Genomic DNA, 18415 nt, shown 5'->3' with positions numbered 1-18415 from the left:
TAATTGCATAAGGGATTTCACTGGTCCCACATTGTGTCCCACTCAATTATACAGCAATATTCTTCTAAGGAAAAAAAATAATCTAAACTTAAACACTGAAAAAGTTCCACTAAAATTCAATCTCTTTACTTACTACCTGTTTTGTTGATCTTTAATCTAGAAGTTAACTAATTTTTTATCTAATAAATACAGATATATCTTCATTTTTATGGTGGAACAAAATCTCAGTAAAGCTGGCCCATCCTCCAAATTACCTGTTTATGGAAAATGTGTGAAGCAGAAGCAAAGCGAGATGGGAGATACACTTACCTGTGTCCTCACAGGAGCTTTTGCATTCTTCCAGTGATTCAAAGTTGTTCATGTTGCCCAGGCACCCACCATACGTGAAACGTTCACACTTTTTTGACTCTTTGTTATAGAAATACCTAGTAATAAAAGCTCGGCAAATTCCAGCATCTTCTTCCAAAAAGCAGAAATCTGGCTTTCCTAGAAATTATACAAATGTCAGAAAGCAATATTCTTATTTGTAAATGTTTGTTATTTTAACTATATACATAAATAACTGGTCAAATCCAAGAAACTTAAGGAGTAAAGATGAAAATTTTAAAGTAAGATGTAAAAAACATCATTTCATTCAGGTCTATAAATAATGAATTTATCTGCCACAACTCTTGTGGTATTCAGGATAAGGAAAATACTGTACGAGCTACACCTAGTTTTGTAATTGGGATCTTAAGTTCTCACATTAAATAGGTACATCATTTTTTGTGAATCAAGAAAACAAAAGATAACGCTTGACTTTACCATACACCATGCTTGGTTTTGAAATTCAAAGTATCCTGGCAAATGTTTTACTTAGCTCATGTGTGTCAACATTTATGCAAGACCTATTGCTATTTCATGCTTTACTGAATTGTGGAGTCCTACAAGGGGAAAATTCAGTGTGTTGCTTCATTAGGGGTGGTTTTAAAGAAGAATAAAAATTGCCTTTCAACTTTCATAAGGATGGACACCTCCCCGCCTATCTTTGGCACTTCCTGGGCTCTTGTCCAGGATTAGTATTTGTGTGTTAGTTAGGACACCCTCCAGTGCGTGGACTCTCCTTCACGCTCTTATTTCAGACATTGGATCGACTCCAGAAACGAAGAGGCAGAAAGGACGTGCATGTCTAGAGATTGAAGAGACTTTGGAAAAGGTCTGCGCCTCTTTGATCGTACCCCAATCAGACTAAGCCCAGCTGTCACAAAAGCATTGGCCCTGTGTGCTGTATCACAAGCTCCACTTACGTACACATCCTGTGAAGAGGAGAAGTGAGCTAATTTTCAAAACTATAATGAGCTCGAGGTGCATGGGACTAACATTTTTTTAGCACATTTTCCCATCTTTTCCCCCTTCAATGATACTGCTCTACTATCAAGAGTGAGTGGCAGTTCTTTCATGTCTCAAGCGAGTTTGCTCTTCTATCTCAGGGAAGAAATAGTCATGAGTGGCTTTATTGTAAAAGTAATAACTCATTTAATAATGCCAATGATGTTGGCAACAGCTGCAAATCTGCAGAAGAATCAATATCTAAAAAGTGCATTTTTATGAAACATTCCTTCCTGCTTGAACATAGTTTAAAAGTACCAATGTAAAAAAAATATTTGCTGTTTATTGGTGCTGGTTTTTCAAAGCAAGTGGTGTCCCATAGTAATCAATGTTAAATATGTTATACATGGAAAATAGTACAAATCATATTGAATATATTTTAAAGGAATGATTTAGTTTATTTAATTATTATGATTTGTTTTATTCTGATTATGTACTTATAAAATTTTTAATCATCTTAGTGGAAAATATGAGAATTTCATGTTAAAGAATAGGCCAGCCAAAAATATTGAGGATAAATACAATAAACCCATAACATAAATTATGTTGGTGAGCATAATTTTAAATTACATAATAAGAATAAGCTTGTGAAAGAGAGTATGTGAGTGAAAGAACAAGTATTTTTTTGTGTGTGTATTTGCATTACATGGCATAAATTTATCTCACAATAAAGTTACAAATGCTATTGTGTAAAATAATTGTTCTTAGGTCAACCATTTAATATACTTATGATGTCACACATTATGACATCTATGATCCCTATTTGTCAGATTATTTCTTTTCCACACCAAATTCGTGCTCTAAATTGGTGCCAAGTAAGAATGGAATAACAGACTGGGGGCCGTGAACTCTCTGCCTGCTGCCCTTGGCCACAGTGCAGTGTGCGGCTGTCGGTGGCCATGCTTCCACGCAGCCTTGGTTTCACCTGGATCCCAGTTTCTCCCTGACTTCCACCAGCTTCCAACGCTACAGAGCACATCACAAATCAACTCCAGCGAAGTAGTTCTAGCAGTTGATTTTTTTTGCTATTCCATGTGAATGCTATTGACAGCTTTATTTCATAACTTTCATCCACAGCATTAATTCAGAGATTGTAGATTTTAAATAGCTATATATATATTTTATAGTACCATTTCACTTGAATAGGTATTTTTTTAGTTGTATTCTTTTGAAAAAGGCAATGCTGGTTCAATGTGGCTAGTTCTTCTCATGAAATAACTTTTATTTAGTGGGGGGGAGAAACTATTAATATGTATGCTAGTATTTTTTATGTTACAGTGTATAAAGATTCCATTTAATTAACCTATAGAATACTCTTTATGAGCATTAAAACATGCTACTTAAAAATACTGCAAATGAAAATAATATTCATTTCTGTTGTTTATACAAATGCTGCTGTTGAACTTATTTTACATATTTTGCCCCAATTTCTGGTTAGTAAAATAAGTTTGAAATTTATCAGTAAGTCACATGTATTTTCAAACTTTTCCTTATATAATAAAAAATACAAATGCATCTTGAATTGCTTATGCAATACCAGAAGGTAGCCCAGATTAAATAATCTTACCTGTGTTCAAAATTTTCTCATTCAAACATAAATATCATAAGTAGTAATTGGACCAAATTAGGTTTTAAAACATTAAAGGGGCATTACTTCCTTAATTTGTTGTAACATTTTCTTGGGCTTATAAAATACATTTGAGTAAAATTATTAGTTTTAGTTAAAAACCTAATAAAACTATTCAAACACACAAAATTAAACAGCATACATTCACATACTCACTGAACAATAGTCTTAAAAGTGATTATTGGTCAATAACTCCAGGTACTTTGGTTACATAACTGTTGATACATCCATTCAGGCTAACATTAAGATGAGCTTTGCTAAAGCCACAGATCGAAAAAATTATCAATGGATTAAGGATTTGGGAACTAAAACAAGATAAGCAACATCTAAATAATTACCATGAGACATTACAACAACATTGTTTAAAATAGTACGGATGAATTGATACTAAATATGATGAGAGTTAATGTGGTACTTTGGCCTTCACGTCTCCTAAAATATCAACGTTTTATTTCTATTTCTCTATTACGTATATCTCCTGGAAAGGAATGGGAGCCTTCATGGGATTTAACCCATTGTTTACAACTTAGTAAAAAAATCACAACGATTTATGAGCAAGCTTAAGAATAAAATTTCAGAAAGTCTTATGCAAGTGCTAGGAATTGATGTACAAGTATTTACCATTTATCAAAGTGGTCGTCATGTTTCGATAACCTGCAAAAATATGCGTTTTAGTCATAATTTATAACATAGTATATCATCAAAATTAATCTTATAGAAATTGCCTTAAATAAAATGAGATTTTCTTTTCTCTAGAGATTCAATTTTTCTAGTTTTTGCAACTTTGAAATCATCTATGTTTTAGCATATAATGTCTCAAAAGCTTTGTTAAATATTTCAAATACATTTCAAAACATAAAAATATTTGATATTTCTTTAACTGTCCAAACTATCTACAATTTAAATGATTGTTGATTAAAATGAAGTGAAATTAAAAGTAAGGAACAAAGACTATTCTGCATGGAAAACTAAATCATTTACAAACAAATGTCACATAAGAATAGAATACAAAACAGGCATCTTTATTTGGATGTGCCTCCCGATGGCAATGATATGATAAACCCAAACCCAAGCTCTGCCGTCCAGTTGATTCCAGCTCATAGCAACCTTACAAGACAATGTAGACCTGCCCTGGGGGGTTCCGAGCATCTAACACTTCACCAGAGTAGAAAGCCTTGTCTTTCTCCCATGAGAGAATGTAGTTCTGAACTGCTCACAATGTAGGTAGCAGCCCAACATATCGTCCATACACCACCAGCCATGCGATGGGAGCATAAAAATGCTTGATTATATAATATTAAAGAATATACCTATTGTTGTGTTTCATCAGCCCAAGCTAAATGAATTCATCTGGTGTAAATACAAATTGACGGAAATAATATACTTTAGAACAGTAACTATTATATGACTGAAAATTTAAATATATATTATTTTATTATAAATCATTGCTTGTCTTTTTGGTTGTCCTTGTAGATCTCTTTGTGATTTTCTCATTTAATTGTTACGAGATCCCATTTCAAGTATTTAACTATCTTGATATTCCATAGGTAAACCACACTTGTTCATAATGTGCTATATGTTGATAGGGGTGTGTGTGTGTGTGTGTGTGTGTGTGTGTGTGTTTGTGTGTCAGGATACAAGTGTATTCATAAAGAAAATTAGGCCTGCACTTTTCTTTTTTCGAATGGCTCTTGTCTGCTATTTTGTATTTCCTCCCTTATTTCTACTGCGTCTATTCTCTAACATTGTTTAAGATTTATTTTTACCCCTGGTTTCTACAATTTGATTATATTCTTGTACCTTCTTTCATTTTTTGTGTGTTCATGCTTAGAGCTTCAAACGTTGGATCTACAAGTCAGAGTTTTCATTCAGTGTGAAAATTTTTTGGAAATTATTTCTTCATATATTTTATTTCACTTCACCTCTTACCATCAGGCCATCAATGATAGATTTTGATAGCTGTATTGATATTGTATGATGGGGTATTGTGGTTATTTTTTATTTGCTTAGTCTTTTTTCATTACCATGTTTCATTGGACCGTTTCAATTCCTCTGTCTCTAGCATCACTAACCACTTCTTTTAGAGTGTCTAATCTACTATTAATGACCTCTGATGGATATTTCATTGAAGGTCATGCATTTCTCAAGTCTAGAAGTTCCTCTTGCTTCTCCTTGATAACTTTCACCTCCCTCCTTAGTTTATTCATGTTTTCCTTTACATCCTTATGTGCACACATAGCTGGTATTTCGAAGTCCTTTACAGCTAGTTCCAGGACACCTAGAGTTTGTTTGTTTCCGTGGAATTTTTCTCCAAGGAATGGATCAAAATGTGCTGCAGTCATTATATGCCATGCTTTGTGGAGAAAAGGGCAACAATTATGAATACTTTTCATATCATGCTTTATCTTCTTTAAAGAAACATTGAAATTCTTTTGCCATAAAATTTATCGCTTCACCATTTTAAATGTACAACACAGTGGCATTTATACTGCTGTTTAACCGTAACCATTACAAATTTTCAAAACTTTTTCATAACCCCAAATAGAAATTTTGTGCTCATAAAATAATAAATCTCCACTTCCCACTCTTCCCAGACCCTAGAAATACTCTGCCTTTATGTAGAATTATATAATATTTGACATTTCATATCTAACTTATTTAGCTAACTCATATCTAACTCAGCATGGTATTTTCAAGTTTTTTATAGTATATGTCAGACATATTTTATTGTTATGTCTGAATCATATTTCATTGTATAAGTACAATGCGGAATATAAAGTTTGTTGTTGAGCATACTTGAGGAAGTTTAACATATCTTTTACTACAGAGTTTCATTTGATCTTAGTACTTGAGCTTAGATTTTCAATTATGTAGGAACTCTGGGAATTATTTGGTCTACAAATTCCTAATATTCACGTTCCAAAAATTATGTAATTTCACCCAATGTATGAAGAATTGTATTATTCAGTAACCAACTCAGAGTGACTCTCTTGAATATATGACTGTTTCTGAGTTTTTTTCTCTGTGTAATTCCATCCTCTCCTGTGCACTGTCCCACACTGTCCCACTGTCCCAGTCACTTCCGCCCCCTAATCTCCAATTACCATTTGAATATATCCACTTTTATAGTTCTTTATGTTGGGAATGAAAATCTAGTTCCAAATACCCCAAAATTGTTGAAGATATAATTCTCTCTTTAGGTAATTTTTTAAATGTCTAATGGCAATTTTATAGATGCCAGCAAAATATGTAACAGTGTTCTCTATAGATATCATCCATTTACATAACAATATTAGTGACTTTTGAAGGATGTATGAGGAGATGTGAGCTAGAGACGTGATGTGACAATTGCATTTCAGCTAGTCATGGTTTAGAACAGTGGTTCTCAACCTGTGGGTCATGACCCCTTTGGGAGTCCAACAACCCTTTCACAGGGGTCACCTAAGAACACCGGAATATACATAAATATTTCATAATATACAATTACATATTGTTTTGTGATTAATCACTATGCTTTAATTATGTTTAATGATGTTCAATTTGTAACAACGAAAATACATCCTGCCTATCAGATATTTACATTATGATCATAACAGTAGCAAAATGACAGTGATGAAGTAGCAACAAAAATAATGTCATGCTTGGGGGTCACCACAACATGAGGAGCTGGATTAAAGGGTCGCGACACTAGGAAGGTTGAGGACCACTGTTTTAGAAGACGTTAGAAACAGGCAGTTGCTAATAAACTCAATGACTATATTTGTTTTCCTTCTAAAAAGGCTGCAACTTGAGCACAGTGGTGAAAGGGTCAGAGATTGAAATCATAAAAAGAAACGAGTATGGAAGAGTCAAGTTGGCAAAAATAAGCAGGTTGCTAAATGCAAAAACTGAGCACTTGGAACAAATGAGGCAACCAGGCCTCTGCCCAAGATTTTGAAAACTAATAGTAATTTTCAATTCAACACAAAAGAATACTTGGCCCAGGAGGTATGGAAGAGAACTGAGTACATAAATCCCAATGAATGACAAATGACCCAGAAAGTCCCACACAGACAAAACAAAACAAAGGCGTCATGCAAGACCACTGAGTTGCCCAATCTGGGTTAGTAACGTTTCTAGGAAATCGTTGGCAAAGAAAAGAGGAGACCAGTGTTCTGAGGGTAAAGAAACACATTCACTTTAAGTCTTTTCTGTCAAGTCTGCAACAAACAACAAAGCATCTCAAGGCACCACAGAGGAGGGGGTTTCCTCTTTTCACCACACTGGGATTTTCCCACAGGCCTAGAGCACCATGCCTGCCACGGCCGGTCAGCAGAAGCCACTTTGGAAGCATCGTGGGAGGGAGACTGCAGAGCTGCCGGGGCATTGGGAAAAACAAGACACCTACCATTACTAGCAGATGACGTCCTCTCTACAGGGATGCAGCTCAATTCGGAGAGTACTCGATGGGGAGATTATTGACCAAAAATTAAAATAAAGATGCCTCTGCTTTCCTAGCCTCTAAGAACTCTCAGTTTAAAGGATTAAAACTTGAAATTAAAAAACTGAACTTGCAAGGGTTTTACATTTAAATTTTCCAAATGGCAATTTAGGAAATGAAATAAAACTGTATATAACGCTACAAAGATATATTTGTTTTAAAAGGGTCCAATAAAGTTGAACGGTTCATTTTGTATTATATATATATAATTTTATATTTCATCAATACTATTATGAAAAGACCACAAAGAATTATTAGAATCTTCATGTGTCATCAGGGAAGATATTTTATTTTCTATATTATTCCAAGGTTCCAGGAATGACTTAAATTCCATGTATGTATTTTTACTGTTTGGCACAGCTTTGAGTTTTGCAATGAGTAACTATTGGGTGCCTCGAAATGAAATACCTAATTTATCACATTACCAGAGACTTTGTGTTGAGAGAGACTAAGTCAATGTGACTAACTTATCTTCTGTCAATTCACAGTTGCTCATGGGGACTGAATTACCTTCAAGTATTCTGAGAATATTTGAAGTCATTTAGATAGAAAACGTGTTGTGAAGACTAAAGGGTTTATCTCTCTTGTTTGTGTTTTTAAGATGGAGAAGATAAAACGATTGTATAATGACTGCTTGGGTTGTGTGTTGGGTTTCTAATCACAAGGTCAGCAGTTCAGAGCCATGAGCTACTCCTTGGGAGAAAGATGAGGCTTTCTGTTCTCATAAAGATTTGTAACTTGGAAATCCAAAGGTGCAGTTTCACTCTACTTTACAGGGTTCCTATGAGCCAGAATTGACTGGATTACAGTGAGTATGGCATTTGGAGCTACAAAATTATGAAAAATAATTAAAAGAAGGCTCAACATCTAAGCAAAGGGATATTTTGCAATGTCAAAACAATATTAAATCACTTTTCCTAAAATGATCAAATCTATGTTCAGGACTTAAAATTCTGATTCTTGAGTGATAGATGTCCCCCAAAACTTACCTGGTATACACTTTTCTCGGCACTCCTGCACATTTTCAAAGCTATTATTATTTCCATAACATCCCCCGTATATAAATGGTTCACACTGTCGAGTGTGAATATTGAAAAAAAATCTCTTTATCAGTGCTTTGCATGGCCCATCTTCTGCCTTCAATGCACAAAATGAATTTAGAAGTTTGAGTGGTGGCAATTCAACATCTATAAGGTAAAAATAAGATATAACATGCAATCATTCATTAACTCTGTAATTATGGTCTTTATTTCTTTCACACGTCCCTCACACAGTGCCCTAATGATAACAAAACGCATATCAATGATACAATGTAGTTTACAGGGAACTATGATGAAAAACCCTTCAAAGCTACCAAAATAGTAGGTACAGTTAAATTCATCAAGTGGCACATGCTTTATGATGCCAATCAACTCTTCAAGGAAATACGAGTACTTTTTCTAGTCTCTTATTGATAGGTTTACCTTTGATCTTAGTTAACTGAGATGGAATTGGTTAGTATTCAATTAAGGGAATCTAATGAAATATTTTTAATTGTGTCTTTTTTAGAGATAGATATCAATGGCCAATTCTTCTGAGTTTCTCTCCCTAGTGTACAGCTGTAACATTTTTAAACAAATAAATATTTTAAAGTGAGAATATATTCACATTCATTCAGCTATATATCATTAGAGAAACTTCACAGGATTTTAAATTTGTGGCTCTAACAGAAAAAAGAAACACAGAAAATTTTACTTATACCTCTCTGGCATTTCAGGAGTATACCTGAACATCAGGGACTTAATATTTGTCCTCTTATTAATGGTCACTCCATTAAAATGTTTTAAATTAAAATTTGAAAATGTTATATCGGTTACACTTACATAATTCAATATTCAAAAGTATTAAAATTCTACACACATTCTCAATTCTACACATAATTTCTGATGCTGTCCCTCCCCTTTTGTAGGTAACATATTTATTTCTGATTTATCTTTCCACTACTTCTTTATGTAAATACATATATATGCATGTATGTAAATGAATTAACACCCTCTTTTACAGTATAAAGATAATACATTACATATACAAACATATATACTATTCTGTGAACTAAAAAATACTGCCATTTATCCAAATAACTAGGTACAATATTTCCCATTATTCTGTATAGCTGGATAATATTGAATTGTTTGGAAGTGCCACGTAGATGCCCCATTTCTTATAACTTTCTGTTATTACGAATGAAAGTGCAGTGAATGGTACTGCCTATATGTAATTTCTTACTCCCGAGTACCGAAGCAGACTCGGCGGGTCATTCGGTGCAGGGGAAATGCCTCTGCAATTTCTTCTGTGTCGGTGGATTCCCTGCAGGGCAATGGTTCCACAATGGAGGCCAGTGTCGATTGCCATGTGACCTCTTATGCAAATCAGACATTAAACAATTTTATTTCAATCTCATTGGAGAAAAATACTTCTTGCTGGAATTCAAACTCTCATATTTGTTAGCCTGTGGGGACTTTCATAAATTTCTAAAGTAATTGACATTGCTCATTTGTTGCTAGGAGCTTTTAGTCACTGATCTATGACCACATTTTTCTGTTGGTTAGCCGGTCTTTTTCCATTTTTATGAACACTTCACAAATTTCAGGAACTAAGTTTCTGTGGTATGAGCTTCAAATAGTTTCTCCAGCTTGTTATTTGTCCCCTTTTTCTTGTGGTAAAATATACAAAATGTAAAATTTGACAGTTCCACTCTTTTCAAGTGCATCATCCAGTTCCATCAATCATGCTCACAATGTTGTGCTTCCACCAGGATCTGTTTCCAGAACATCGTCAAGAAAAACTCAGAACCGAAGCCATAGCTCCCAGTCTCTGTGGGCTACTGCAGAGCTGACCTTGAAAACAGCGTGCAACCTGCAGCAAGTCATTTGTCTTCTGATTTTACATTTTTGTCATGCAGCCCCTTTTTTGTATTGGATCGTGTAGCCAAATTTGTCTGTTTTTCTTATATTCCAGATTTTAATTTATTACATTAAAACACACACACATCCTTTCTCTTTTTAAGGTTAGAGAGAATATCACCCATTGTGTTCTCATGCGACCTCTTTTATATTGAAATCTCTTGCTTGTTTTATTCTTATGTAAAGTATGAGACATGGTTTTTCTTGGGTAACGTACGAGACACAGTTTTTCTGTAAATGATCATTTTTGTCATTACAGTTTTATTTAATCATTCTTCATTCTTTACACTCATTTGAGATGTCTCCTTTATCATCCATTTGCTTCCGTATGTATTTGGGCTTGTTTCTGAAATTTCTATTTTTTTTCCACTGATGCGTTAGTCTTGTACCAATTCCAATCTTCCTCTTGGAGAATAGGCTGGTGTAACCCTCCAAGAGAAAAGGGTTTGGGGGCAAAGGCTGATGAGGTCAGACATGCCTCCACTCTCCATCCTTCTGTACCAACCATCTCTTTAAAGATGTGCAGCTTCTCTGCTGGGCGCAACAATTCACTGCAGCAGCCACAGAGGACTCCCAGATGTTACTCCCGATGTGGGGTTGATTACAGAAGCTAATAGGCTACAACATGGTTACGGATACATTTCTTTGGTCCACAATTCTTTTCTCAGCCAGGCTGGCTTGCATCTCTTTCACTGGTCCTCTGCCTCTCGGCCACAAGGTTCTGCTTTGTCCTGGGGGGCAGCTTCCTGCTGCTCTCCCTACCAGGCCAGGTGCTGCTCCTTGACTATACCTGACAGTCCTGGAACTACTCCTCTGCTCTGTCTCATCGTCTCAAGTGCAGTAGTCTCTGCTACCTCCACTTCTCCAGTCACACCTGTTCCATCGGTGGCTCTTCTTTCTTGATGGTTCTGGAATATGTTATTTTCCTGTTTCTGAGATGGCTTACTTTGGGAATGACAAAATGGAGCCATTCTTTCTGAGAGTGTTCCACGCACCCTCTTTGCCTGGTCCCATCCAGGCATCTGTGAGGGGGACCAAGTCATAGATAGAAGAGCCATCCCAAGGAATGTCACTGTCCCCCACCCCCTGAGAGTAGAAGTGGTCACTCTGATTTCTGTCAGGAAGGCTGCATGGAGCCTGGAGTCTTTCTGGAAAAATAAGAGCTGCTCTAGGAATTGAGTGCCAGCGATTCCTAAAGTTTTGTATGGCATCGATTCCAAACCTGTGCTCCCACACCACCCTCTGACAGCCTTTGCGTGTTTCATGAGTTAACTTGTATTACAGGGACATGATGCTGTGCCCCATGCTGTAACCTGACACTGAGTTACTATGGGGCCACTCTTACGCTCATGTCTATAGGAGTGTGCTATCCATATTGTACATGTGATACAGATAGATAGATAGATAGATAGATAGATAGATAGATAGATAGATAGATAGATAGATAGATAGAGCGAGCTCTTGGCAAATAGTGGTTACCATTGGACTTCAATCTGCAAGGAGTTTCTCCCAGCAACTCGGGGGAAGAAAGTTGAGACTTTCTACTTCCGTAATGAGTTACAGTCTCAGAAACACCTAAGAGCAGTTCTCTCCTGTCCTATAGGGTGACCATGAGTTGGAAATGATTTGATAGTAGTGAGTTTGATTTGGAATCTGTATCTGCATATGTAAGTATGGTGGATTACATCTCAATGTAAAGAAAACAAAAATCCTCACAACTGGCCCAATAAATAACATCATGAAAACTGGATAAAAGATTGGGTTGTTAAGGATTTCATCTTGCTTGGAATCACAATCAATGTTAATGGAGGCAGCAATCAAGAACTAAACAATGCACTGCACTGAGTATAACTACTGTACAAGGTCCCTTCAGATCATTGGAAAGCAAACCTCTAACTTTGAGGACAAGGATGCTCCTGATTCAAGCCATAGCATTTTCAATCAACTCATATGCATGTGAAATTTGGACAATGAATACGGACGGTCAAATTGATACATTCAAATTATGGTGCTGGTGCAGAATATTGAAGGTACTATGGGCTTCCAAAAGAACAAATGAATCTGTTTTGGAAGAAGTACCAGAGGCAAGGGTAATGAGACTCCACTTCTTGTACTTGGACAAGTTATCAGGAGCGATCAGCCCTGGAGAAGGGCATCCTGCTTGGTTAAATGAAGTGTCAGAGAAAGAGGGAAGATCCTTGCCAAGCTGTATGAGCACCATAGTCTGAAACAATGGGCTCAAACATATAAACAAGGGTCAGGATGGTGTGGGACCCAGCTGTGGTGCTCTGTTCTGTGGGACAAGGGTTTGCTATGAGTCAGAACTGACTCACTGGCACCTAACACATGCACCCATTCTCTCTCTTTCTCTCTCTCGCTCTCGGGTTTCTGAGGTTGTAAATCTTCACAGGAGCAGAAAGGTTCATCTTGCTACTACAGAGTGAGCAGTCGGTTTAAATCACTGACCTTGGGGTTAGTTGCCCAATGCTTACCAGACAACACCACAGAGGCATTTTCTATCTCTAGATCCAGATCTAACTAGAGTGGAATTAAAAGGTAACGAAAAATCTCACAAGCTTTCTGAAGCCTTTTGTATGTTGCTGTGGTTAGGTGTCATTGTGTCGTTTTCAACTCATAACAATTCTCTGTGCAAAAGAACATGACACTGACTACCTAACTTTGTTCGTCTTCACAATCGTAGGTATGTTTGATCACAATGTTGCAACTTCTGGGGCACAACATCTGTGTGTACATATATCTGTATGCATATATACACACACCTTCATAAAATTTACCTCCTCTTCATAGTTTAATCAATGTTATAAATTTCTAACTACCTATTTTATATACATATGCTATATTCATTCAAATATAGTCATTCATATATATACACATTTCTACACGTGTGTGTTTCCAACTTTCTATAGGATAGTGTTCAATTGTTAAAATACAATGATTAGTGTTTAGTCATGTTTTTTACACTAAAGGCATTGAGAGAGAGAGACAGAGAGAGTATGCATACTTACTTTTGCTGAAAATATACCCACGAAGATGGGTGGCAGAGAAACAGGGGAAATGTTATGAATATAAACAAACATCATGATGAAAAATTTTCAGGATCTGGGGATCCGGACCATAGTCTCAGGCACTGTGGCCAATGGGTCAATGAGAAGACCATAGTTCACAAAGACAATGTTCTACCTCCTACTTTAATGAATAACAACTGGGGTCTTAGAGCTAATGAGCAACTTAAAGCTATGGTGCAACCATTGGTCTTTCCCCATCTACAGGCAAGAAAACAAGCCAAACTCACCAACCCCTGAGCTGATTATGACTCACAGTGACCCATATACATCCTTGGGATCCATTTGCAACCTAATAAATCAGAATCTCTAGGGAAAGGAGCGCAGGGATCGGATGTTACACCAGATCCTCAGGTGAATCCCATGATTAGTCAAGTTTTGGAAGCTAGGTATTATAAGATCCTGGATGGAGTGGGAGAAAACAGAAACAAAACATAAACCTTATATAGGGGATCAGCCTTACTAGTCGAATAGAGTCTGATGGGCCTACAAGACCATGGTCCATAGTCACTTCTTCAGGTCTGGAACTGACCCACTTCTGTTTAAGATCAAAAGAGCAGTATTTGCCCACACAGAAAGTTCAGAAGGTTCATGAAGAAGAAGGAAACCAGAAGCACAGGAGGAAGTGGGATAAGTGATGGTACCTTGAAGGGATTGCAATGAGTGAGCTGAAACAAAATGTACACCAATTGTTGGATGTAAAACAATGATCTCAGATGACCCTTCAGAAATAGTGATAGGAGCAAGGGTTCCCTGAGGGCACAGGAAGAGGGTGTGCGCGCGTATGGTTGATAGCATGGAGGATTATATCACTCCGCCCAGTGGGATTGAATAACAGAATTGTATGTAAATGGTTATACTGGAATGTGTAAGATATGTCCATAAAACTCTCACAATATATAAATTAAATTAAATGAAACTTGCAAGGTAAAAAACAAACTCTCTCTTGTCTGTTCTGTAAACCTTCACCCAATTCACAATAAAGCATTTGGACATAAATAAAGTGCATTAGTGAAACATGATTTTTGGCTTTAGAAGTATATTAAAAGTTTCTGGCATTAGAGAATATAGTGACTCCAAAGTAAAATTAGAAGCTATCACTTTGTCATTAATTATAATTAAACTTCTCTGAAATTCTCTATTTGATTACAATGCACATAAACACCATATGAATCAGTAAACAGGTCAGCACTTGAGAAGGTTGCTAAAACTAGTTTAGTAAACATCTGCTAATAAGAAAATGTGATGCGAAACATGTTTGACCCTTTATAACCTGAAGTTATAATTGTCCATTTGAATAGAAAATTAATTGATTTATTTTCCCTATGTAGTACTGTTCCCTGAGGCTCTGGGGGTGGAAGGAGCTCTGGACGGGCTACTAACCACAGGGCTAGCAGTTCAAACCATCAGGCTCCTCAGAGGAAAGATGAGGCTTTCTTAATTTGTTCAATAAGTATTGAATAACTTCTGCTTTCTTTTCCACTGAGGTTTTAAAATTTTTTTTACTTTGTTAATTTGTTGGTTTGCTTTTGTTCATATTTTTCTGCATTTGGAATCCAGGGTATGTGAATCTATAAAGACAGCAACAGAGGAAATAGGCAGCTGATCACAAGGATAAGATTGAAGAACATGTTCTCAAATTGATTGTGATGATGATTTTAAAACTCTTCTTCATGTTCTTGAACTATTGGATTGTATAATATGTGAATGATTTGCCATCAAAACTGGCTTTTTTTTGGGGGGGGGGCGGAGAAGAGTCTTGGAAACCCACAGGGTCAGTTGTACCAGGTCCTAAAGGTTGACCTAGGTAGGAATCCACCTCATGACCCTGAGTTTGCAGATTCCATGAGTCAGGGCCACCTCGATTACAATATGGTTATGATTTATTATAATAAAAATTCCTTTTCTTTAAAATTCTTTAAAAAATCATAGCATTTTGAATTATTAAAAATTTGTGATAAGGTAAAAAGTTGAACTCAAAAGATTTTAAGCACTGAATCTGATTTCATGTAGTTCCACCATAAATTATCACTAAATTAGCTCTATGAGCTTGTATTTTCTAGGCATATTTTTTGTACTGGTAAAATATTGATCTATCGGTTCTACAAATATCTGACAGTGCATTTCAGTACTCAACTAATGAATCTATCTAAGTGAGCTAGTGAAAATATCTTGATATGTTGAATCTTATAACTATATACATTATTTTTGAACCTTGTAGCTATATACATTAATTCCTATAGCACTTTACAAATTGATGGCACTCATTCCAAAGTTGATGTTTCTTTAAAATTTTCAGGATGCCAAATAAATCCCAAATATCAATGAACACAGGTGATTTATCTAATGATTTTTTATATTATATATGAATTGATATATCTGTGTGTATACATACAAGGGGATACCCCCCAAAATGGAATTTTTTTCAGAGCTATGTATTTAATTTTTTTAATCAAACAATCCTATCACCTTCAAAGTAGTCTCCATTAGAATTAATACATTTGTCAAATCTGCGATTCCATTCTTGGAAACATTTTTCAAACTCATCTATTTGGATGGTTGACAGCACCTCTCTTGTTTTTTCTTTCCCTCTTCTATGTCATCAAATTGCTGTCTTTTCATGTCCCTCTGCATTTGTGGATAAAAGAGAAGTCACATGGAGTGAGGTTCCGGTAACGGTGAATGGAGCAAGAATGTCATGCTGCTTTTTGCCAAAATCTGGTGCACTGAGAAGGTGCATTGTCATGGTGTCAAAACTAGTCATCTATCTGCTACAAATTAGGCCTTTTTAATCGTAAACTATATGTGTATGTTAATAAGTATATTTGTGTGTGTACACATATTCATGTATACAGAGAAACGATTAAGCCCAAACCAACTGCAGTTTTTCATATTCTTGTTTATTGATATCTCTACATTTTGCTACTAATGTATTTGATAATCCTTATCATGCTAACCCCTTCTATTTTCAGTGTTAAGGATGCTCAGCTGAGGTTGAAGCTGCTGTTTCAGAGGGCTGCCACCAGATGGGAGGAGTGCACTGCAAAAGAAAACTCACCATGCGGCCGTGCTCAGGATGCTAACAGCTAAAGCTGTTTGCTGAGTAATTACACTGTCATTAGACAATTAAATTGCCCCAACAACTTTGGGGGAGGGGGCGTGTAGAAAGACTGATACTCATTTTACAAATTTGAAAATTGGGTTGCAGATGGTTAATTGCACAAGGTCAAACTGTTAGAATCAACTCCCACCCCTTCCAGCACCTCCACTTTTACATTGTTGGCTTAATGGTTACTTATTGGGCTACTAACGTCAACGTCAGCAGTTCAAAACCACCAGTCCCAACTAAGGAGAAAAATGGGCCTTTCTACTTCCTTAAATAGTTTCAGTTTGGGAAACTCAAATCTGCAGTTCTGGGCTGTCCTATAGGGTCTCTATGCATTGCAATTAACTCCATAGCTGTGGTTCTTCTTATTATTAAATGTTACATTCAATGTCTCTCACATCCTTAACAACTATGCGGTGTTGTCACAGAATGGTATTATTGGCATTGAGCTCAACTGCATACATTTAAATATATATTTCTCTGCTCAATAGATCTTTCTAAAATTCACCCTATGGAAGTGAAAAATGGTTTCAATGACTAAAGCAGATGCTAAATGTCTAGTAATGTACTTAATAAAATGGTAAATGTTAGTTGGCAGGAGATCAGAGAAATGTCCCATTGACCAAAGACCCATTAGATGAATCTTGGGTTAAAGAAGAAAAGAAAAAAAATGGGAAAGAATGCTCAGTTCTTATGAAAACCAGACTTAGTGGATCCACAGAGGGTTGTGAATCCCCGATCTGTTGCCTGGATGCAACGTTTAAACTTTGAACTGAAAAACAAAACAAAACAAAAAAAATTATGAACAGAAACTGTCCCATGAACACGCCTTTAAACTGAACAATTACTTAATTTGGTGAATAATGTTTGTTTCAGTATTGCGCACTTTTGCAGAATTATCCCCTGGCAGCAGTAACTCTAAAGCACAGATGGTACATCAGGGCAAAGTGCCTATGTTCACCGTTGTTTTACAAAGTTAACCACGGTGAAATCATATGGGCAGAGGTAGTGAGGTGGCTGACATGGCATCAAGTACATGATCTTTGACGTTTGGTGGCCCACGTGAAGCTGTGGAGCGGCTGCATGCTTTATTGTGTATATTTTCCTCGACATAAACATGCTAGACAAGACTGTGGCAGTCAGCCGAGGCCTTTGTGTCATCAAAACCCCCCTAGTTCCCGCGGGTTTCGAGGGCACTTTGCAGTAAGGTGAGAGTTGGAGTTCGCTCCTGCAGGCAGCCGGCAGCAGGACGTCAGCGGCCTTCTGGAGGTCAGTGCTGAGTGCTTCCCCGGCTGGGCCCAGGGCCTCATCCTGGGCGCACGGCCCTCTTCACCCACTTCCTCTGATGGGCTTGCCTCCTTTCCCGTAGTTTCCTTCAAAACTTTCTCCAACAGACAATTTGAACTGCAGCCAAGTTTTTTTAATGGAAAAACCAATGTCCACATTCCTATTTTCAAAGGGCATCTGGCGGTGTTTACTTTACTCCGTGAGGGTTTATCCACAGGAAGTTTTATCCCAGATGGCCAAACTTGGATGAGTCCTCTTCCTCTTTGCTCCGTCAGCAGCATCCTCCTGATGTCTCCATGGCTTCATTTAACCCTATTATCCTGAAGCAATCTGTCTACACTTCCATCTTCCCGGTGAAACGCCAGGAGCCTTTGAGCCTGGCCACAGTCGCCGCTGTGTCCTGCTCAGGCACACCAGATGTACTTCTTCCGTTTTGTCCCAGGGAAGTACCCTGAAGCAATTACTCTGAGGCACGGTTAGAAGTAGCAAATACAGATGTAGTTTTAGAAGTTAGCTACAAAT

General features: G+C 36.8%; 1 protein-coding gene across 4 annotated transcripts in view; it reads right to left on the bottom strand.

Moving 5' to 3' along the window:
- Positions 1-18415, bottom strand: part of TFPI (tissue factor pathway inhibitor) — a 68410-nt gene that overhangs the window by 26959 nt on the left and 23036 nt on the right. For 3 of the 4 annotated variants that reach the window (XM_075529920.1, XM_075529918.1, XM_075529917.1), the window contains exons 3-5: positions 8465-8662; positions 3617-3649; positions 310-486 (exon numbers count right to left, since the gene is read on the bottom strand). In XM_075529920.1, the coding sequence (XP_075386035.1) occupies positions 310-486; positions 3617-3649; positions 8465-8662 (408 nt within the window). The remainder of the gene's footprint in view (positions 1-309; positions 487-3616; positions 3650-8464; positions 8663-18415) is intronic. The other variant, XM_075529919.1, reaches the window with a different exon arrangement.

The sequence above is a fragment of the Tenrec ecaudatus genome, chromosome 13 (genome assembly GCF_050624435.1).
Source record: "Tenrec ecaudatus isolate mTenEca1 chromosome 13, mTenEca1.hap1, whole genome shotgun sequence".
Classification (NCBI taxonomy): Eukaryota; Metazoa; Chordata; class Mammalia; order Afrosoricida; family Tenrecidae; genus Tenrec; species Tenrec ecaudatus.
The sequence above is the reverse complement of the archived record's forward strand: the minus strand, read 5'-3'. Positions and strand labels throughout refer to the sequence as shown.